Source organism: Neopelma chrysocephalum, unplaced genomic scaffold (assembly GCF_003984885.1).
Source record: "Neopelma chrysocephalum unplaced genomic scaffold, ASM398488v2 Primary Assembly neopelma1_80b, whole genome shotgun sequence".
Lineage (NCBI taxonomy): Eukaryota > Metazoa > Chordata > Aves > Passeriformes > Pipridae > Neopelma > Neopelma chrysocephalum.
Window position 1 is genome coordinate 10394239 of NW_020897742.1, and position 24578 is coordinate 10418816.

Here is a 24578-nt window from a genome sequence, read left to right on the forward strand (position 1 = left end):
AAATAAAAATTTTGATTAAATTGATTAACAGAGGCACTAAACAAGATATGATAAAAACCCAACAATCCAAGGATGCTGGTATAGGTGAAAAAACGTAGTAAATAGCACAAATATGTCTAGTGAACAGGCACCTGCTGTGGGAACAGCAAACACAAAGGAATGAGCTGAGAAAATTTTCAGTTACCAGCAGTGACGTCTTGGAGAATGGAATTTCTTCTCTGAATGTTTATATTGTCCCCCAAAAGGAATGATTAAAATCATAATCTTGGGAACAGGGCAGTGAGTTAAACATATGCATGCTTCAAAAAGAGATACAGAAAGTACTTGTATTTGCAAAATCACTCACTAGCTCAAAAAGGAAAAAAAGCCCTAAAAGCCAAGACTTCACTTGGACTACTTAGGACCACTGTTCCATAACAATTGAGCAGTATTTCTGCTCATGCCATGCAAGGAATTGTTGAATAATTATCTTTTCCTGCTCTTCACATTTGTAATTGTGTACATTGCCTACTCTGGTCTGCATAACAGTTTCTCAGGACTCAGTGTATTCCCAAGCATCTGGTTCCATGCTGTTCCAGAGGAACTCATGCATTTGTTGTTGTTTTGTTTTTTTTTTCTGTTCACATCCTAAGTTTTCCATTTGAGAGAGCGCTTTTACAGTTTAAATATATTTTTCCCACCACTGAATTAATATTTAAAACTACTTCTAAGTATCAGTGCTCTGTTTATACAGTAGAGCATGCAGTCCTGTCCTTTATTTCAAACGCTGCACACAGCTATGGCATAAAGAAAATGATTCAACAGCAGTAAGTTGACCATGTATAAAAGGTGGTTAGAAGTACTTGTATGTGGTTTTGCAGAGCTTTGTGTTCCACAGACAAGAGCCTTGTGAATACAATTATCTCATTTACAAGATGGTTTTTATATCTTTTGTCTTTCTGACTGTAATCAGATGTTGTATTGCAACCATTGTTTTCTCACCAAAAAAATAATTATGCAAATATTAAATGTTTGAAACTAAATGACAAGTAATTCGAGTAGATTTGTCTCTTATTATATACTTTAACTTAGCCCACTGTTGCCTGTACAAGGTGAACAAGAGACCAGTGCACAAGCTCTAGGCAGTGAATTAACCCAACTCTTAAGTCTTCGGTGTGAGCAGGCACCATTTTCAAAGTGGAGGAAACAGTGGTGGGTGCTGTGATCATCATGGTGATGAACAAGCTGAGGAAGCACAGCTAAAATCATGGAGTAATATGGAACAAGGATAATCAGAGAACACAAAGAGGAGATTCAGGTACCTCTCATTTTCAGTACTTGCTGACAGTGAATTTGCTTCTGCCCTAACCTGCAGTATGGGAATTTTTAATGAAAAGAGTGGTCACCCTTTAACTCTGCTGTTATTAAAATAGAAGAACTTGGAAACATCTTTATAATCCAGGGCCTATTTTCTGAAATGAAGCGTGGTGGCAGGAAAACTGACAGTTTGAGGATTCCCCAAGTGCTGGATCCTGGAGACTCAAGTCTCTGCCGTCTGGACTTGGGCAGATTGATTGCTGGTTGGGACGAACTGCCAGATGTACAACAGTTGTGCTGGGATGCAAGGAAATCTACTTTGTTAATTCATCCCAGTAAGTACTCTTCCAAATTCAGCTTATAATTCATGTTAGGGTATCAGAAAACCTTTTGTTTGTGGAGGCAAATCAGTTCAACCAGGAAAAAAAGGCAACAACAAAAGTTAAGTATAGACAACAAAAAAAAGCACAAGAAAAAAATTCAAATTAATAGATGTTTCCCTACCAAGATTCATCCTCCTTTTACTTGTAACAGTTGGGAATCACACTTTTGTTTCACCCTGTGTGTGTAGAAGACAGGCTGAGGCCACGCTTGCTAGCACCTTTAATCTGCTTGTAATGCCATTTGACTAACCCATGGAGGCTTAGGGGAATGTAGAAAAGACTAAAAATCTGTGCTAAATGAAAGTGGGTCTTTTTTACACTTAAAGACAGCTTTTCATAGAACCATAGAAATAATTTTGGTTGGAAAAGAATATTTGCCCCATTGTGTTTCAATTTTGATTCAAGGAATAAAGGCATTTTTTTCTGGGTCTAAATATAAAACTGTTCCTCACTCTCAAAAATCTGAGACAAAAATGCATGTAAGCAATGGTGGAACTTTGCTTTCCGATGTAGCAGCATAGGGAATGTGCAGGATGCAGAGCTTCCAGGAGTAAGTGGAGATGGCTCTGGATGAAGCCACTAAAGACTCAGGCATGAATTTAAAGAGAGAAACATTAAGCAATGATGCAGCTGAACAGGCAGATCCTCTGAATGACCTCTCACATTTGAAAATGTGACAGTATTATGATTTAAAGGATGACTTTCCTACCCTGCATAGCTATGCTGCCATGAATACAAAATAAATGGCTTAGTTTGATTAGAAATTATTAGAATTTGGAAATATAAAGATGGCTTTTAATAGACTTTCCAAGTTCATCAAGTGTGTTTATCTTCTTCTACTCATAATGCAATTATGATGCTCTCATCAGATTAAGAATATTTTGCAGAAAATCTCCTATATTTTTAATTTTATTTCAAACCCACCACTGAAGCACACTGCTAGTGGGGCTAATCTATTTGACCTGAAAAGTCAAAGGATAGATTCACAGACAAGCAACCATAGGTAATCAAGCTATTACAGCTTAATGATGACTTCCACTCATCAACTGAGGCACAGCAATCATCTATACACATATTCCCAGCTGGCTGCAGTTATTATCTAACTGTAAACAACTGTGAAGGTCTAGGAATTCAAAGTGAGTGCCTATAGTTAGTAGATGGTTGCACACTTAGCAATTTAATTATTAGGTTCATTTGGAGGGATTTAAATAATCACACGTAACACTAGAACAGCTAGATCTATTTCCCATGGCAGGATCTATTCACAGCAAGAGGGAAGCTGGTCATGGAACTCTATTTCTCAAGCTGCCTGTGAAGGAACCTCTAAAGACATTTAACAGCTTGGACCGTCACTGACAGTCCACTGTCTAGATTCTCACTAACTAGGGTTCACAGAGGAACTACAGTTTTATCCATACCTAAGGAAGGTCTTGCTTGACCAACCTGATCTTCTCCTATGACAAAGTGACCCACTTAGTATAGGAGGGAAAGGATGTGGATATAGTTGATCTAGGCTTCAGTAAAGCATTTGGCATCATCTGCCACAGCATCCTCCCAGAAAAACTGTCAACACACAGCTTAGATGGGTGGACTCTTCAGTGGGAAAAAACTGGCTGGATGGCTGGGCCCAGAGAGCTGTAGTGAATGGAGCTAAATCCAGTTGGCAGCTGGTTGCTAGCAGTGTTCCCCGGGGCCCAGTTTTGGGGCTGCTCCTGTTTAACATCTTTGTTGATGATCTGGATGTGGGGGTTGAGTGAACTCTCAGTAAATTTGCAGACACCACTAAGTTGGGTGGGAAAGTTGATCTTCTGGAGGGCAGGAAGTCTCTACAGAGAGACCCGGAAGACTCAATCAATGGACCGAGGACAACTGCATGAGTTTCAAACAGGCCAAGTGCCAGGTCCTGCACTTGGGTCACAACAACCCTATGCAGCCCTACAGGATGGGGAAGAGTGTCTTGAGAGCTGTTTAGCAGAAAGGGACTTGGGGGTGCTGGTTGACAGTCAGCTCAATATAAGCCAGCAGTGTGGTCAGATGGCCAAGCAGGACAATGGCATCTTGGCCTGTATCAAGAGTAGGGTAGCCAATCACTAAGGAAGTGATTGTCCCCCTATACTCAGCATTGATGAAGCCACATCTTGAGTACTGTGCTCAGTTTTGGGCCCCTAACTTTAAAAAGGACGTTGAGATGCTGAAGGATGTCCAGAGGAGGGCAACGAGGCTGGTGAAGGATCTAGAAACATGTCTTATGAGGAATGGCTGAGGGAGCTGGGTTTGTTTAGCCTTGAGAAAAGGAGACTCAGAGAGGACCTCATTGCTCTCTACAACTACTTCAAAGGAGGTTTTAAGTGAGGTGGAGGTTCCTCTCTTCTGCTGTGCCTGCAGTGAGAGGACAAGAGAAAAAGGCTTTAAGCTGAGATGGGAAGGATTGAGAGTAGATATTAGAAAAAAAAAAATCACTATTAGGGTGGTTAGGCATTGGAATAAGGTTGCCCAGGGAGGTGGCTGAGTCACCATCTCTGGAGGTGTTAAATAGGCATCTGGATCTGGCACTGGGTGATGTGGTTTAGTGGTTTTAGGGTTACAGTGATAGTGCTGGGTAGACGGTTGGACTGGATGATCTTAAAGACTTCTCCCAAACTTGATGATTCTATGATTTTATGGTTCTACCTTACCCTGGTTAATAGCTACATGTCCTTTCTGTGTGTGTTTAAAATACATCATCTACCAGTTTCTTAGCTGGAAGCTGTTCTCTGATAGAAAATCCTACAGGCAGTCTGCAAACAGACTGCAAGTGGCACACAGTGAACGGTGCTGGGTCATATTGTCAGGTGCTAGAGTTCAGCCTTTAGAAGTCTGTTATGATGAAAACAAAAGATTTGCCTACACAAAAAAATTTTTGAAGAGTTGAATCAGTCTGAGAAATTCCTTCCTATGTATTTGATACTGGTCCCTTGCTTTTCTAAGTGATGCAAAACAGCCTGACACAAATTGGTAGTTCTTATGTCCATATGGTTTGGAAAACATCTTAATATAAAAACCCCTCACATTCCTGATACCAAGATATTCCCTCTTCCTTATGCTATAGAAACGTTCCTAGTTTTTGCAATGTTTAATAAAGTGCTCATTTCCTCAGTTTCAATTTGATTGGGAGTTCAAATAATTAAAGTAGATCTGCACACAGTTCTGGCAATTTCCAAACTCTGGTGTTGAATAATGAACACAGACCTGCCCTAGGTACATACCCTTGGAGTTATTTCATACAGTTTCAACTCTTAACTTTTGAGTTTGGAGGGGACATTTTCATGCCACAGAGACATAATTCTGGGTGTGCTTTGAATGTTAAAATAAAAAGGAATGTGAGAAAAAGAAGAGTAGGATAGAGCATAGAACTAAAAATTTTAGATCTTAAGTTTCTTCTCATTTTTGGTCAAAAAAAAAAGACAAAAAGGAGGAAAAAATAACATCAATTAATCAAATTGTTGGAGAACAACTACAGAGATTTTTCAGGCAACTGAATTTTTTCAGACCAAGAGATGAGAATTTAACTGTAAAAGATGAAGTTTGATTGATTTTTTTGAAAGAGTTATGACAAACACAACATATGATCTTTCAGAAAAATGACTTTGAAAAAATGAAAGTGGTATGATAAATCTAAGGGTAGGGTATATTGTAGATTAAAATGCACCAACAAAATTGAAGCAATTGGTTAGCAAGCATTAGACAAAAATGGGATCCACTGTTATACACAGGTTAACATACGGGCACTTACAAACTGTTGGGAAAGTAGTGTAGCTGTGGATGGTAGAGAATATATTGTGCTTGTTCAAAAGTATATTGAAAATAATTTTTAAAAAATTACACCTATACCTTGCCTACTTGCCTGTATTGTTATGACACAAAATATCAGTTGTCCAACTAGGAGAACATTTTCTCTGACGACAGGGGAGCTAAGCAATTCTGAGTGCAAAAAAACACTTGATGATTGATGAAGCTATTTAGATAAAGAAAAAAACCCCAGAAAATCTCTATGTTTCTAAGATAGATTAAGTAACATCATAAGAGAGCATGGCATATAAACAGATTTACTACTGATGAGAAGGCATTTATTGTTGAGGGATGTATACTAATTAGCATGGCAAAAAATGTATTGCACTGCTGAGTCTACTAGGACATACCAGACAAGACTGAAGTATGGTACAAGTTTTCCAAGAGGAAAATCAGTACAAGATCTTATCGATTAAAGCAGAGAAACCTTGTTTACAACCTTTACATATGAGCATTCAGAAACTGTGTTTTTTGGGATAATTTCCTGATTGCAATTGCAGATCTTTCTCCACAGGTTATAAAACATGAGAAACTTATTAGTGATTAAAATAAAATGAAAAAATACTGACAGAATGGAAATAGTTAATGTGGCAACAAAAGGCATTAGAAGCTCTTGGCTGTATAGAATTAGGGTGACAAGTATTGTAACAAAACAAAAGAAAAGAGTATTTTGAGATCGTAGTAAAACTCTAAAAAAATAAAGTGCAGAGAAAATCAACAAGCAAACTAAAGGAGGTTATCAGCAGGACTGCGAAAAAAGGAAGACTTGGGACTGTGTAAGTGCCTGGGAACTCAGAATCTGGTGATGTCATAACAGCATTCTCACCTACCATATAGGGACCCCTGGTGGCCTAGTGGTTAGCATGCAGGACTCTCACCTCTGCAACCCAGGTTCGAATCCAGCTAGTTCCCTGGGCAGATGGAGCCCGTTAGCCCCGTGAGGCCATCCATCTATGAGAAGGTCACTCTAAACAAACCTACGTCCTGAGGACCTCACTGCCATTGTCCAAGCTTGTTTGGCCCCGGCAGATGAACCTTAGGATTAAAGGGTGGGCTCAGTTCAGCGCATGCTGTGTCTCACCTAAAAAATCCATTGCGCAGGCTGGAAAGGTAAAAGACCTTTCCCCAAATCTTCGTTCGCGAAGATGGGCCATTATTATTATTACCTACCGTATGGAGCGAGTTAACTGAAACTCCTCAATGCCTTGATTCAAAGGAAGGCAAAGGGCAAAATAAATATGTTTGGTTATGAATCTAATTTCTTTTCATCCTGCTATGAATATCCTGCTGATGGGGAGAAATAAATCTCTAATAATACTAAAAATGCTGATAAAAACATAACTGACTGGCACAAAGAACTGAAGCCCAGAAATGTATTTGACATTCAACCCTGCTGTTGTTTGGATGGTTACTGTTCCCTACTGCTCTCTGACTGCATATATTTCCCCATTTGAGTTCTGTGAATACCAATATGATGTGATATGTGCTAGTAAGTGCTGGGGCTTTTGTGGAAGCCACTGTGCTTTGAGTAGCAGGCAAAACTGCTACCTTTACTCCAAAAATTCTTCAATATAGTTAGAGTACAAATGCAAATCATACCACTTCTCCAAGTCTTAGTGTGAAACATTTAAAAAACAGGGGTTTTTTTCCAGCTTTATCCAACAATAAAACAATCTGACTAAACACACTGGTTCTGTAAGGGATTTCTACTATAAAGCACAGGGAAAGTTTTATCTCTAAAAACAATTAAATATTCATATTCACTCAGCCAGGGAATACTTCTCCGTCTTCTGTGGAAAAAGAAAACAGTGAGCTAATTATGTACTCTACTTATGGATGTTGTAGGGCAGTAATTTAGCTCAGTTCTGAATGTTAATTGAACAAAGTGCTTAAAGACAGTAGAATGTCTCTAATATTTTTTTTTATGAGTAGCTCAATGTTCCAAGAGTCAGTGCATCCCCTGGGACACAGAACTTATCCATGAATTAGTACAATTTCTACTGCCTCATTTGATAAATATTTTCTACTAAGCACTACGTAGTAACTGCTAGCTGGAAAAAACAGGCTAAGGCTTTTTCTTTCCTCCCCTCTGCCTGTTAAAGGAGATGACAAACTTCTGATTTAAACTCCATTCACTTCAGGATTGTTTCATTTTATTCTCATAATCCTGCAACACTGGTTGTGACTGCTACTCTTTATTGTATTGGTGTATAAATCTAACATTAATGCTATCTATAGAAAATTGAGCTGTCAAAAAAACTATGGGGCAGTATAGGAAAATTTAGGCTTGTCGATGGAGAAAGATGCCTTCTCAGAATGTGATTCAATCCACTGGCTTTAGGCATCTATTGTAGGAGGGAATAAAGCACTCCCTGAAACTGCTGATCTCTTCACCAATACAGAGTTGAGACTAGATGATTAACACAGGCCAGACAACTCATTTCTACCTTAACTCATTAATAAGCATTGATTATGACATTTCCATCCTAGCTGAGAATTTAGAAACATTTAAAAACTTTACACCCACTTAGCCTAGAAATATAAGAGAAATAATGTTCCAAGAATAATTTGTAACTAGGAAAGAAAAATAAAGTTTTTCTTACATTTAACTTCCTTTCTCTGCTTGGTTGACTCACAGTCGTAGAGATCTATGCAGCTGAGATGCTTTTGCCACTCACAGCTCTGATGCGTAGACTTGCACAATAAATCATCTTTTTGCACTGAAAAAAAGAGTCTGTGATTTAAACTAGAGGTCGGAATACCTGCATAACTGCAACTTGTACAGTGTATCATGGCAGCCATTCCAAATAAAAGATTACAGGCTTCAGCCCAAATAGTTCTGAGTTTGATTCCTTACTGAAAAGTCAGCAGTTTTTTCAGTAGGAATGAACCTTTAACTGACAATGTAGGCAGCTGTGCACTGAGGAACTATTAGGAAAGAAAAGCATTTTATTCCTCTGTGTATTATTTAAAACTGTACTTCTTTTTTCAGGTTAAGTCCTGTAAACGTCTTTGGGACTTAAAACAGCAGTGGATTTTGGCTCATGTCCATGAAATTAGATAACTTCAAATTTCATGAAAATCTATTACTTGACAATTTTTCTGGTTGAACCAGATTAAAATACATCTTCAATTTCATCTTGCATGCCACACAAATCCCTTTTGTACTTAACAAATCTACTACAAGGTCTTTTAGTTCACATAAGATAGTTGCTTCTCTACATGTTTCAACACAAAAGTACCCAAACATTTTTGAAGCATAGGTTAAGCAATAAAATACATGATATATTTTACATTTTTTCTTTACAGTCTTTTCCTATTCAGCATCCCTAACTCAGTAAATAGCAATTCAAGGTAAGAGAACTACACTGAAAGATGGATTTGCAAGAGTGATAGGTACTTTTAGCTTACATTCCTAAGTAAAGGAGGTTTTTAAGATTGCACAGTCTGTCCATCTGTCCATCCCTCCCCTGCTTCTATTTTTGCACTGCTTTGTCCCATTTCCCATGCATCACCACTTTGCCACTCATGAGAGCATGGGGGAAAGTACTTCCTTCCTAACATTTACCCTCTCTGCCCTCAAAAACTTACTGGAGAACACAAGAAAACAATATTAAATGAAAAATCAACCACAGTAGTAAACAAAAAGCAGAAAAATTGCATTGCCATTATACACACTTCACTTTGAACACTGTGATAGAGATACTCAGGTAGGGGGAAGTGTTTTAAAATACTGACAGTATTTTGGTAGAAGCATTTATGGAGTTGTACTTAAAAAGAAATTCAGGCATTTTTAAATACTGTTTACATCACTACAAGGATAAGACTACACATTAAAGGTTTTGTGGAAAAGTCATACCTTGTCTGAAGTTACGAATTAATGTAGTTCAGATAGGATTTTAGATTTATGGTTGCAAAGTGTGTCAGAGCTTAGCCCTCCTCCCCCAGAAAATTATTATTTAAGCTTCAGGCCTACTGGCTCAAGGGGGGGAATCACTTTGAAATACTTTTTGTAAGATCCTAAGATCCTAAGCTTAGAAGAATTCAGTCAGATTTCCACAACTTGAGCTTTGGATCAGCACAGCTTCAATATTATAATTCTGTGCTTTATAAATACAGGCAAAAAAAATTAAATAATATAGGTCAGATTAAGTCAGTGAGACTCTCTGGCAACATCTAAATTTATAAATAAAATTGTCAGGGCCTGTTTTCTATCCCTGAGGCCATTGGGCAGAGCCTGGCCACAACCCCCCTGTTAAATGCTCTGCTGCTTTCAACAGGGCAGCACAACCAAGCCATGCACTGAGAACAGAGCTGAGCTGACTTTAGCTTGATTGTGCACAGGATTTTTTTCTGCAGATTTTAATCACTGCAGAGCAAAAAATGCAAGAAATTATTTTAACAAATCATCTGTATGATTCAAGTCCAGTGCCTAAGTCCATGCTGTATCACTGCATAATTTATAAGTCACTGATGAGCCTTCCTCTGATTTAAATCAACAGTACTACCCATTTGCTCAAAATCATGTTTTTAGCCATTTAACCAAGTTCTGAGTTTAAATAAATGCATAAAGATAATTTCAATTTACAGAGATTATCCTCTTTTTACTCATTTCTAATCACAAGTGACTATCTTGATCTGTGATAGTGCCCAATTTTATAACTCTATGTTATAACTCTATGCTTCTTTCCCTGGCCTGCTGCTTAAGGTGCTGCTGTAGCAAATGCCTCTCTCCTCCTACCCCTTATTCAATTCTGGTATCCCTGTGTCCTCCTAGAAAAAGTAAAGCAAAACTATACACAAATGCATAATGAGGTAGTAAGACTAAAGCTCAGTATATAACCAGTATACAACAAAGCATTTTAAAATTTCTTTAGTGATCTGATTAGCAAGTAAATATTTGACATTCCAGCTGCCCAGTCACCATAAAGCAACTGTCCTCTGCCCCACAGTGTGATTCCTGAGAGGTGACTGTGGAAGGTACCTACACAGTAGCAGATCTATTTACCATTTGTGAATCCTACTATTTTGCTACTTTGAGGTTTTTAGTGAGCTGAAAAGTGGCGCAAATACTCAAAACTTTGACAGAAAAAATATATGCATGTTACATGATGCACACACTGAAAGCAATGACAAAATAATGCACTTTACTGACAAATAAAAATTTGACAAAGTAATATAAGCAACCAAACAAATTGGAAGCGCAACATTTTCACATATGAGGCATTTGACAAAGAAATGCAAGGTGCTATGCAAGTCCTACACAACCTATGTAACAGCTGAGTAACTAGCTATCCATGAGCTCTTCCCAGGCTCTGGCAGCTTGCTCAGAAGACTGGCCTTTAGTCCCTGCCTCGAGGTTGTTGCACAGTGTGAAAGGAAAGAAAGAGCAAGTGAGCAAATAAAGATCTGCAGGATCCTCATTAAAAATATGTTTGGAGAATTATTTCTAAAATACAATGCTAAAATTCAGAGACTGAATTTATAAGAATTTTTCTCTAGTATTCCTTGAGATTGATTTGGACATAAAGAAGAAAACTACTATCTTGCAAAAACAGTAGCAAACATAGGTCATTAAAAGCCTAAAAGAATTTAGAAATTCCATGAAACAAATAACTAATTTACCGACAGACTATGTAATAAACTAATCTTAATTTCTTTTAAGTTTTTATTGAATTTTGGAAGATATGTTTATAATCACATGATTCTTAAAACATTAAGCCTCAAGGTCTGACTGTAGCATCAGTTCAGTACTAGCTGGTTCAGTTTTCTACTGTAATTACCATATTAGTGTTGAACTTTGTCTATGACAAAATATTAGAAAAACAAAATTGAAGAAATTCCATAATTCTTTATCTTACACTTTGACATTTATAATTGTTCATGCTAATAACTGAGAATTGATTTAAGAAAGACATTCTAATGTTAATGCTTTAATTTGTGAATATTAAAACCTCAGTAAATACAACAAGCAGAAAATAAAATAGAAAGCTGAGAATTAAATGGAATATTTTGAATAAATGTCTGTATGAGAAAGAATTCTTTTTAACTTAATGTAATATATAAATGAGATTATCTATTAAAAATACCACAATGACTATAAATATTTATTTTAAATTAATAAAAATATTTATCACCTCTGTTAAATATTGTTTAAACAGGAGTTAGCACGCCCACTATGCCTCCTTGCAAACAACATCAAAACCCTAAACAACACAGTGCCTACTGTTCAAATTAATTTCTCTACAGATAACACTTAGAAATGAGTAATCCTCCTGGTAGGATCAAATCACCTGCATTACGCACTTTATTTGTGCCTAAGCTTTAGGTGGACAGAGAAGCACCCATTTGAACTAAGTGCCTAAGGCCCTATTGCAGTCTGCCAAGACAGCTTAAGACCTCAAGGGAAGAATTTAAGTGACTAAACTATTAAGCACTGAATTTATGTAATTACACTCCTCACCTGGGAGCTTTTAAAGGCACCTACCTCTTTTCCTTAGGATACTTTAGGCTTTTACTTTAGCAGGATGATTTACAAGACACCTAAAATTTAGGGAGGGCTTTGATGAATTCACTCCTTATCCATTGCATCCAGTTAGGATATTCTACTTGTTTGTTTTATTTTTTGACAAAAATGTAATTGCCTGATGCTGTTTCAAAATTGCATGTGAGAACAACTGAGACTTCTATCACAGAAACCTGCAATATTTGGTATTATTTACAGGGAATATGCCCTAAGATTAAAATGTCTTCCTTTCATATAATTTTTCAATAGCAGGAAGAATTATCTGTGCATATAAGAAGATGATTTCAGAAGGAAGGTTAGGAATATATTGAAAGTAAAACCATATTATTTCCTTAGCAAGGAGAAAATCCATTTTGCTTACATATAAGTCAAGGTTAGAGCTGTAGGAAAGAAAAGGTAGGTGGCCCAGAAGCATCTTTATGTTTTTTTATGTTCATCCTATACTGGAAACATCTTCTTCCAAACAAAACAGTTTATTAAAGAAGCTGTTCTCAAGCATACAGAGCATCACATCAAAGGATAGCATCAAGGCAATCTGTGAATGAATAAATGAATGGGTCATGGAAACTTTATTCATAGATAAGAAAACCCTATGGCAAGTTTTCTAAAACTGAGTGCCTATAGGCAGGCTTCTTAGTTGAGTCTAAATTACTTCACAGTTGATCTACCATGATACTTAAATACACACTTAACATCACCTTGTGCATGCACTGGGGCTCCTTAATGTGCTTAGAGCCAAGCATGTGCTTAAATATTTTCCTAGATCTGAAATAGAGTATTTAGTGTTTTGCCAGAGCTAAACTCTCAGGCCTTCAAAGAACCCAACTGTGGAACTATAATTTCTCAAACATATCATCATCATGGCTAGGCTTCGTGTACGAAGATTTGGGAAGGGCTCTACCCACGTTTGTTGCAAGTTTGGGAAGGGCTGTACCCACGTTTGTTGCAAGTCAAACATATAGAAGCAAGATAAAAGTTCAATTCCTACTGCAGTTGTCTTCAATAATTACTTCTTTACTACAGTGAAGACTGCAAAAATTGCCTGTGCGCCCAGAACTTTTCAAAAGAGACTTAGAGGTCAAATTTTGGCCACATACTTTTCAAGTATTACTCCACATTTCTACCTAATAAGGGGGAGTATGAACGATCACGAGAGCAGAAATCAAAATGGCACTAGAAATATTACTGAATGAATATTCACTTAGAATTTTAGATTAATGCAGAAGATGACAAACTGATTCAGTTTGACTTAGTATTTGTTAACTTATGGATTCAAAATATTTGTCAGATTGTGAAAACTCTTAACATTACAGATAATACAGTTAAAAGCTTCTTATAAAATCACAAAGTTGCAATATTGTGAATGAAATAACTACTTTTTTAAGAAAATAATTTATTTTCCATAGTCACAACATATAATCTAGTATCAGTTACTGTACATATATTTTCTTGCAATACTCTGACTGTCTATGAATACTGGATCCACAGATGCCACCTTTGCTGCTATGAAGGAGTGAATACAGTGTAAAACTGCCGTCAGATCCTGAAATTCAAGTTCCTGAAAGAAGTAAAAGAAAAAAAAAGAAGAGAAAATGTGAATTCATATTCAGGCTTATAAACATTTTATATGAATACAGAACAGAACAGTCAGCAAACAATGGATTTAACATGAAATTTGAATATTTATACAGGAATGTAAAGTTAAAACTTTGAAGAATAAAAGCTGTATATCCACACCTTCTTCACTGGCAGTGCCGCATGTCAACTTAGTTTTTCACGTTGTGCTACTTTGTTGTTTATATTTTACTCAGCTTGAACAAGGAATGCAGTCAACTTGCAAGAACATTCAAATATTGCAACATAGAATTATTTAGGTTGAAAAAGACCTTTAAGATCATTGAGTCCAACCATCAACCCAGCACTGCCAAGTCCACCACTAAATCACATCTCTAAGTGCCACATCCAGACGTCTTTTAAATACCTCAAGGGTTGATGACTCAACTACTTCCCTGGGCAGCCTGTTCCAATGCTTGACAACTCTTTCAGTGAAGAAATTTTTCCTAATAGCCAGTCTAAACCTCCCCTGGCACAACTTGAGGCTGTTTCCTTTCACGCTATCACTTGTAACTTGTTTCAGGTAGTTGTAGAGAGCAATAAGATGTTCCCTGAGACTCCTTTTCTCCAGGCTAATAACCCCAGCTCCCTCAGTTGTTCCTCATATGACCTGTGCTTCAGACTCTTCATTAGCTTCATTGCTCTTCTCCAGACACGCTCCAGTACCTCAATGTCTCTCTTGTAGTGAGGGACCCAGAACTGAATACAGGATTTGACCTGCGACCTCACCAGCGCTGCGTACACGGGGACAATCACTGCCCTAGTCCTGCTGGCCACACTATTTCTGATACAAGCCAGGATATCACTGCCCTTCTTGGCCACCTTGGCACACTGCTGGCTCATGTTCAGCTGCTGTCAACCGGCATCCCCAAGTCCTTTTCCACCAGGCAGTTTTACAGCCACTCTTCCCCCAGCCTGCAGTTCTACATGGGGTTGTTGTGACCCAAGTTGAGGACTTGGCACTTGGCTTTGTTGAACATTATTAAAGTATTTGACAAGTTAAGGCTGTTTGGGGATGATGCAGTATCAAGTCACAGCCAGGAAGGGGGAGAAGAACACATACTTTGTCAGCCTCTGAAAGAGAGATGGGAGGCCAGAGGCAGGGTGTAAGGTGAGGTCACACCACACCCTGCATAAAGAAATAAGTCTGAGTATAAAATTCATATGCCCTAATTCACAAAGAAAAGCAGAATTACTCCTAACCAGGTCTCAGATCATCTTGACTTTTTATAACATAATTTCTGTGCACAAGTTAAATTTCTTTTTGCCCATTTTCCCAAATAGTAACAGACTAATAGTCTGACAAAATGCCAAAAATATAATGTAAAAACCATGTTCAATTTTCGTGATATTAGTATGTGTAAAGTCTGCAGCTGGTAAATATATTGTGGGGACACTTGGGATAGTTTTTGGTTAGGGGAGAAGACTGTTTTCAAAAATGTCTTGGCTACATAGTAGCTTATCGAGACACACTCCATATGCTTGTTTTTAAAAACAGTAAAGCACTGGACTGCTTTTTTTTTTTTTATCACAGAACTTTATGGTGTCTTCTAAATAAAAATGCCCCAAACAGAATATTTCAAATCCAAGCTTACTCTTCCAGAAAAGCTCACCATCACACAATTTTGCTATCCAAGGCCATGTATTTACTAGGCCCAAGTGGTCCTGCTACTAATGAATGTCTTACATTGTTCACTAGTATTTGTGAGGCACAATTTTGTGACCCTGTTTGGGGCATAACTGGGAAAGTTTTGGTGGTGGAGGGAATTACAGGCACAGTCTCTGTGAACAGACACAGCTGGCTCCAGCTCGGTCCAACTAATCTGCTGTAGGGCATGGATGAACCCATACCTAACACAGGGTGCCTGAGGGAAAATATATGTAAAAAAGTGCAAGAAAATTCCCCAAAAAGGCAACAAGGCTACTGTAGTAGAAGATGCTCCATGGCAGAGTAGGCAACACCCCCGAAGGGACCAAAACCAATGGAGAAGCCACAGTGGAGCAGAGGAAAGCATGAATGCTGATTAAAACCCTCTGAGGTATTTAAGCCCAAGTAATCTTTATCCTAATAAAACCAGGCATAAAGCCCCTGGTTTTTCCATTCTGACTGACAGTTAAGGAGCAAGTATGGGAATAAGTTTCTCAAAATATATTTTGCAACAGCAGATGTTTACTGTAAATATCAACATAATTTATTATAAACACTTTCAGAAAAAAAATTAAATTTCATTATCTAAGTTTTATAAAACTAAAATGATGTACACATTTATGATTATTAATGAAATACAACTCAATATGAAATAATACAGGCCTCAAGATATCATTTCTTGGCTCAACTAAAAGCTTTACATCTCCTGAATTCCCATCTTCAAAATCAACAAATTCAAAAATATAAGGCTACTCACATTACTCCTAGATTTGCTCCAAAATCAAGTGAAATCACCCAATAATTTCACCTCAGGTTCTGACATTCAACACATTGACTGAATGCAGCCAAACAAACCGAGAGAAGAGAGCCCTTCACAGGGCTTTCTATTTCTCTACTCTGGCTTTATGCACTTATAATCTATAAATGTTTATGGAGATAAGCAGATGGAGGTAACCTAACGCAGACTGTAGGCAGGACTTCAGACTGCTCTAACAACGTTATTTGGAGACCCCTGGGATAAGAAAAGGGCAAAGAGAGAAATGTCTCACCACTGTAAGTCAGTACCTCCCAATGTCCCTTCTGCAGAGTCCTCTTTCTTTCTACCACAGTTCAGAGCATGGATCAAATTGCAACAGTCCCTCCTGTGTATTTGAGAGAAGTTGTCTAATCTGTTGAGGATGACCTTTCAAATACTAATAATGTCTTATTTCTGCAAGATATAATCTACATAGAGTTGGAAGACTAGCTGTACTGCTAAACTTATGTTTTACGTAACAACGCTGTATTTTCTGCAGTTAATACTGCAGGGTCCCTCAGCTGGGGATTATTTTCAGGAGTGTTGCTAATTTTGAAAGTTGTTACAGAGCTGAAAAGCTCTGTAGCATAAAAGCACTTCTCATGCAGTTTACCAGCTGGTCTGCTCCTCTCCTTGTCTCTCATGTCTTCACTATTTTATGTTAGGTTATGTGTGGGGGTGAGCAATCACCTGGGATCATAAAACAGGAGCAGAGCTCTGGAGGTGTTGTCTTGAAGGGCTCAGTTAGGTGTGGTCAGCTATGGTCATATCAGAGAGATGTGGTTCACCTGAGGCCTTATGCACCAGAAGCTTCCAAAAATGCAGCTTAACGCAGTAGTATTTGATCCAGGAGACCACAAATGGGGTAAGACTGTGGTGCTTTGTGTTTGTAGGATGTTCGATGTCTGTGGTAGGGATTTGTGAAGGTTGCTCAGAGAAGTGGTGTTCTGGTGGTGGATATAGCTTGCATGTAGATTACAGCAGGGAAAGGGGAAGAGGACTGGGGAATAGTTTGAAAGTGCGGATTCAGTAAAAGATAGTGATGGCTTTCTGACTTAGGAACATGTAAATGTTACATGATCTGAGGACAGGGACACAATATGTCTCTTAGCAAGATACTATCTTGAATACAGTTTTAAGGGTGGAAATTTGGCCTCTTCAGGTTTAGAATGTAATGTGACCTTTTTCTAGAAAATAAGGCCTCTTTCAAACAAATACATTGCTCTGTTAGTTTATTTTTTTTAAAGTAACGCTTCTCTCCATACTCAGCCAGTTACATCATCTAATACCACCCTTATGTTTGTTTGCCTTATCTGTGATTGCTGCTTTTTTCTTTAATTAAGATTTTCAGTTATTTAGAAGAATCTGTGCATGTCTAATATTTCAATTACCAAAGCTATTTCGGTTTACTATATGCATCGTAATAAGTGGATTAAGTACAACAAAGGCACTAGAAGGAAGACACCAAGAGAAGAACAGAAAAGATTGGATTAAAAGAGTGGGAGGACAAGACTGCAAAACTTCCTGCTGGTACTGAAAATATAAAAAATTAGCACACTACACTGACCTCTATCACTGTATGCGCACAGCCAAGGAAGAAAAAATACGTTCTTGTTTCATCCACCCACCTAGGAGAGCTGGATTTATTACATATTATGAAGAGCTTGACAGGCCTGTTGCATTATTACCATACACACAATTTTATTGATTACTTCCGAGAGCTGTTGTATCACTATTTGAACAAGACATGACCCTGTATAACATAAAAGGCAAATAATGGAGACACTGACAGATAGTGTTATTGTGCCCTGTGCATTTCACGACTTCTTTAAGGACATTGGTTACCCGCAGTGTTTACTAGTTGTTGACAAGAGCACAAATATTACAACTGTATTCTTGAGCATATTTTTTTTCAATCAGATTAAAACTGTAATAATATTTTTTTGTAAAACAAATAAAGATATCCAAGTTCTAGCTCCAAAAGACATTGAAGTCAAAATAGAAACCAAAATTCTAAATTCAGTTTTATATTGCAGCAAATATACCAGGGCTTGTTTGCTGTATCATGGATGAGAAGAATAAATGTATTAGTATTGCACAGCTTGTTAAGACTGTTATAAACACACCAAGATACATTGTCATCTATGGTATGAAAGCTTCTTCAGCTACAAACTTCTACTTGGCCTCCTTTTTGTGACTGTCATTTGCACAAACAGCAGAAGGATAAGCTAAAATGTCGTTTTTACCCTGCAAGTCTAAGAACCAGATCTATGATGCCAACATTCAGTGCCAGATAATTGCAACTCTCTCTCTCAGTTGTACTTAAGTCCTTTAACGGTGTTCTATAGGGGTCTGGAAGAATCAGATGGATTCTCACCTACAGCTTGAGTGATTTCAAATGCCACTATGTAGTTCTAAATCTGAAACACTTTTAAATGTTGCACTGGCAGATGCAGACTTTGCTAACGCACAAGAAACTCATCTGAAAAGATGTTTGTATAAAAGAAGCCAATTAAATTCACTCATTCCAGTAAATATTAAAATACATTTCCAAGAGCAATCAGGCTGTCCAATACTGTCACACAAGCAGAACCTTAACTCCTATCTACCATTATGTTGCAAATGTTTTTCAAGATCTTGTTTACTACTCGTTCAGTAGTAAACGTCCAGACTTCAGTAAGAAAAGACACATGTTAATAAAAATACAGAAGAGCTTGAGTGCTACATTATGGTTTACTGATGATAGAGATTAATGTTGCAGTAAAGTGAGAGCTTTGCTTGCCCTCTCCTTATTTGCCATATCTCTCAAGAGGACTTATATAGAATAAATATGGAATAAATATCCTTTCAGAGAATAGGATTTACTGCAAAACTGCTGCAGTCTAATTGCAAAGTCACATCACATCATACCACTGTACCACCCTGAAATTACAGAACAGTTGAGGCTTGAAGTCAGTGAAGAAAATACGCTGAATGTGCTCAGTTAAATATGCAGGGCTCTTAAATTATCTGTGTAACAGACAAGAAGTTTATGAAACCAGCAGTGTCTAGATGAGGTTTCAATATGGCTCACAATAGTTAAAATATTCTTGTGGAATATCATCAGGAAGCTACAGTTTATCTAAGGGAAATAAAGCATCAGTGCAAACCTGGAAGCATTAATCTTAATTTTTCCTTTTTTTTTTTTTTTAAAGCAATCTTTAAAATTCAAGGTAAAGAGCATCTATTATTATTAAGATTACTTGCAATTTCTCAGTATTAGAGGCGGGGTAAGTTCAGAGAAGTACTAAAGTGAGAAACTATGAGAAGAAATTGTAGGGAATATGAGAAAAAACTGACAGGAATCTTGGCCTTATTATCTCCTTTGAACAAAAAATTTTAAAATGGAAGAATGTATTGTTCACCTAAAACTGAAGTGCAAAGAAAGAATTACTTGGCTTAAAATTTCTGGAAGGAGGAGAAACATCATCTCTAGCTAGTAACCAAGGTACAAAAACTGAATTCCCAAATGAGATTTTTTCCCCCAAGAATTTATAAGCATATAAAATTAGACATAATCTCGAAAACTCTTTTGCAACCTTTACTGTCTTCTGCCAAGTGAACATAAGTCATCTGCATCAAGCTTCATTTCGTACATAGTGGCTCATTTACTCAGGAAAAATGAAACTTCTATTATTTGATGACACTTTTTCTCATTATTGGCTGCATTTCACTGCATAGCACCATCTGGCTCTATGTAATCTCTTTCAGTGCAATAAGCAGAGGCAGATATTATACTGTACTATGAGTATTAGTGTTGGGTATTTTCCAACCAGCCTGTAACTTTGAAGTCTAAGAAATCATACCATTTAGGTGGTGGGCATACTCTTGAATATATGTACCAGTTATCTCAAGTGGAGAGGCTGCACAGCTGTGTCCCAGTCCCGTTTAATGTGAATCCTAGTGGGTACACTGCACTGTGTAGAGGCAGTGGTAAAAAGGTATAATCACTGAAATCCTGATAAATCCTTAGCTACTTAGTATCATCCTTTCCTCTGGCCTTTAATGAGATTTTTCTGGGATCTGCCGACATTTACAACACATATATACATTTAGCTACATAGATACTTAGAATTCTGTATGAACCATTACATATCTACTTCCATCTGATACTTTCAAGGTACCTCACAAATATTCACGAAAACGTTGCCTATGAAAACAAGCTGTTTTCATTAGAACTACGTAAAATAATTTTTTTTACTGTTTTAAGAAATCTGTCCCCTGAACAAAATTTGCTGTAAAATTATCATAAGGACTCACCTTTGTAATAATTTTACAGATAATAACATTTTCATAAAATGCTAAAATTTACATTTTTAATATAAAGAGTAAAATGAATGTAAAAAATTAAAAACTATTTAGGTGAGTACAAAAAATAAAAATAAAATAAAATTTAAAAATCAGATTGTTTACCACAATAGAAAGAGGAATTAGTTAGTATTAAAGTAATAGAATTCCATCACAAGCAATGGAATTGCAGCCTTTGGCCAATCACACACGTGAATTTAATGATTTAATACACAGAGATACGTTATAGTTTTTGCACCAATACAATCTTCCTGTCTGATCTGAAACAAGATAAATAAGCTCTCTGCAAACAGATAATCACATATAAAATGAGGACAGCAGTTTTCTTCTGTCTCCAAGGAGTACTGTGAGAAATGAAGTGGAAATGGGCCGCTGCTATAGATTATTATTATAGTATTGTAAGTTTTTAAACAGTAGAGCCAAGAGACAACTCAGGTTAAGCTTGCTGATGAAATCCTGAATAATTTATTAATGTGGATCTATAAAGACGTATTTGCTGTAACTTTATGATAAACAAGAAAGCTTAGGGATTTTCTCCTTACAAATTTTTTAAACCATTAGAAGGACAGGTAATATATAACTTTTGTGTATGGTCATTATAAAAAATATAGTGGTTAAAAAAAAATAGTGGCTTTAACCTGTAGAACTCCAGTTAAGAATATTTGAGAATTTTCATAGGTCTTCAGATACTTTTCTGTTGTTTTCATTGGTTTTATCCACCAAAACTCAGTTGAACCTCACTCTTACCCTCATTCATTTTAAAACCACATGATTGAAAAATCATCTATGTATTTACTTATTTATTTATTTATTCATTCAGTAGGAACCTTGGGATCACAGGGCAGAATCAGTGCAGATTATGGTGTTACAGCCAAATCTCCAGATGACTTCAGTCCTGAATGAGAAACATCTGAAATTCAGTTGGGAACCTGGATTCTAGGTTTCACATTTTTATTTGATAATTGCTGGAGGAAAAAAAAAAGACACTACTAATATCTTATCTATATTAGTGACTGGACGTATCCACAATTCCAGATACTGCAAAGCATCGAGTGCTCTTAATTCGCAGTAGAACCAATAGGTTTCAGCAATTGCTTGGCCTCTTGCAAGAATATTCCCTTTTTTAAGCTAATAACTGTTACACAGTCTTTTATATTTTTAGTAAACATTAACCATGTGTGTGTTCAAAAATTTAAGTCCACTTACATAGCAGCTTAAAAACATATTTAACATCTATATAGTTTTATTTTTCCTTTATCTTTTTAAAATGCAGTTTTTAGATATTATATCTATTATAGTTGATGGAATAATGTCACAGAAATCATCCTTCTGAAAGACTAAAATACCAACATAGCATAACTTAATAACAGGCTTACACAAACAGTGCAATAAACTTATAGGTACTACATCACTTCCGTTTATTGTGGAGTTTCTAAAGAATAGGAAGAAACAGATAAGCTGTGATGTGTTCACCATACGTATGTGCAGTGATAAATGGAATTTCTGATGCCTTGACGGTAATTTTATTTCATGTTTTACAAAACTTAGAAAGGGAATGTTGCTTACCTTTGTCTCAATTTGTTTGGTGTCTAGATTCTGAAAAAGCAGCTTTACTTTTGTTTTTCCATCATCTGAAGAGCCTTTGAGTTGAGAGAATTTAAACCTCCACAGCACATTCTAAAGAAAAAGAAATTTGATTAAGAACTCTGTTACATGTACTTACCTAGATTGATGCTCAGTGTTTGTGTATTAAGATAAAGCGTTAGGGCAGTAAATACAGTACATGATAAGAAGCTCTTTGCAGAACAATAAAAATTAACAGTTCTGTATCCTTTGTGAAAGGAAAAGATACAATATTGATATTTACTGACTAAACAACTGTTTAGATCTAAATTCTCTGAAGGTTAAATGTTTCAGTTGCCTATGTAATATCAAGATCTATGGCAAAAGCTTAATTCCATAAAGATTCATGAAGATATTTGTATCAGTTTTCACTATGAACACAATTCCGTGCCATATCTTGATCTTTCATATTCCAGCTGGCTCACCTGCATAACACAGAGAATAGTGTCTTATACAGTTGCTGCAAAGTTAAATTTACTGATGTGTGTAACGTGGTTTGAAATCCTCAAATACACTACAGGAAACACAAAAATATTATTAGTGAATGTAGTCTCGGAAACCACAAAGATGTGTTCTGCTTTACACAGTGGCTTGTAAAATATATAAAAATTTTAGGCTTCTTGGTCTCCTACAGGCTTATGCATGGCATCTGACTAGTTTTGGCAAATCCTAGATTGACAGATATGCTTTAATATTTATGGAGATACCTATTTAAAACAAAAGTTGGGAAATTAATTTTGAAACCAAGATAATTTTCTGTATTTATCTGAATGTTTTCTATTGATCACCTGAAAATGTATAATTCAAAAACCCACAAGATAACAACTTGCATCTGGTCTTCCTGCTGATGTTTCCTTTAATGCCTATAATCTTAATGAAAATTCTCTGCACATGTTGAAATGTGATTCAGTCCCTGGACACTGCTGAGGAAACACAATTTAAATACTTGGAAGGCTATTTCAAAAGCACACATGGAAAAAAGTTTGCTATATTCCATTTTCCAACGTCTTTTCTCAAAATATTTTTTAAGTAGACCAGTGCTACTGGTGGTCTTCAGAACCCTACTCATGGTTTAAAAGGGAATGTCCTAGAAATAAAAACTATCTCCTAGTTCCCTGCAGACATAAATGTCACTGCCTTCTTAGAGAAATATAACAGATGAAAAAAAAACCAACTATGCTACAGCACTGTGATGGTGCTTAAACTTTACATTCATGAACAGACTTTAACTGGGTCCAGAGGGCCTAATTAGACCACCTGAAAAGTGTTCGAAGCTTAAATGAGTTTGGCTCTAAACAGGACAGATGAATGTTTGCTATGTAATATAACTGCTAAGGTGGAGATGAAACAAGAACTTAGGAACAATTTAGCAATAATAGGCATTGCTGGAGTCATTACCTCTCTCAATGGTTGACAATGAGTGGGAAAGAAGAGAAGTAGATAGTTCTGGAAGACAGAAGAAAATGTACAGTTTGGGATCCCTTTATCTCAGATGAGCAGCTGGAGACACAGGATGGGGAAGATGAACCAGCCAAGCCAACAAGAGAAAAAGAATCTACAAATGTGATATAAAGCAGCTGCAGACACAAAAGTATCTCTGTGGTAGGCCCAAAATGATAACAGCTGAATGAGCTAAGCCCGCGATGACCCAGGAACAGAACACCCAGGAAAAGAAGTAATTCTTCCAAATAACTTTAAGAACCCACCAAAACTATTCTAGAAAACAGTTTTCTAAAAGACACTTATATTTCTTGTGCAAGAGAGAGTAGTGAGAATATGTGAGAGAAACAACCCTGCAGGCACCAAGGTCAGTGAAGGAGGAGCAGGAGGAGGTGCTGTTCCTGAAGGACTACACCCCATGGGAGGGACCCACACTGCAACCGTTCATGAAGAGCTGCAGCCCATGGGAAGGACTCATGTTGGGGAAGTTTGTGGATAACTGCTTTTTTGGAGCAGGGGAAGGGTGTGAGTAGTCCTCACCCTAAGGAGGAAAGAGTAGCAGAGATAGCATGTGAGGTACCGACTGCAGCCCCCATTCCTGATCTGCCTGTGCCGCTGGAGGGGAGGAGATAAAGAAAACAGGGAATAAATTTAAGCCTGGGAAGGAGGGAGAGGTAGGAGGAAGGTGTTTTAAGATCAGGTTTTCATTTCTCATTAGCATACTCCAATTAGATTGGTAATAAACTAAAGTAATTTCCTGAAGTGGAGTCCCTTTTGCCCATGACGGTAAGCAGTGAGTGATCTCTCTCTGCCCTTATCTTGACCCACAAGCCTCTTGTTATATTTCCTCTCCTCTGCCCAGCTCAGGAGGAAGCCAGAGTCAATCCACCACGCTCCAAAGCAAAAGTTCTTGTGCTTTTTGTTTCAGAATTTGTAATAAGAAGGCCCATTTTATATTATTTTTCAGACTGTAAAAAAGAATGTTTTTCAATAAGTACATGAACTGGTTTCCCAGAAATTGAGATCCAGGTTTAGAGTCATAGAGCAAACAGGGGACTGGTTTTTATTTTAATAATC

General features: G+C 37.1%; 1 protein-coding gene across 1 annotated transcript in view; it reads right to left on the bottom strand.

Annotated features, from left to right (window-relative positions):
• Window positions 1-24578, bottom strand: part of TPO (thyroid peroxidase) — a 213695-nt gene that overhangs the window by 56382 nt on the left and 132735 nt on the right. The window contains exon 16 of the mRNA XM_027690190.1: window positions 22005-22115. Coding sequence (XP_027545991.1) covers window positions 22005-22115 — 111 coding nt within the window. The remainder of the gene's footprint in view (window positions 1-22004; window positions 22116-24578) is intronic.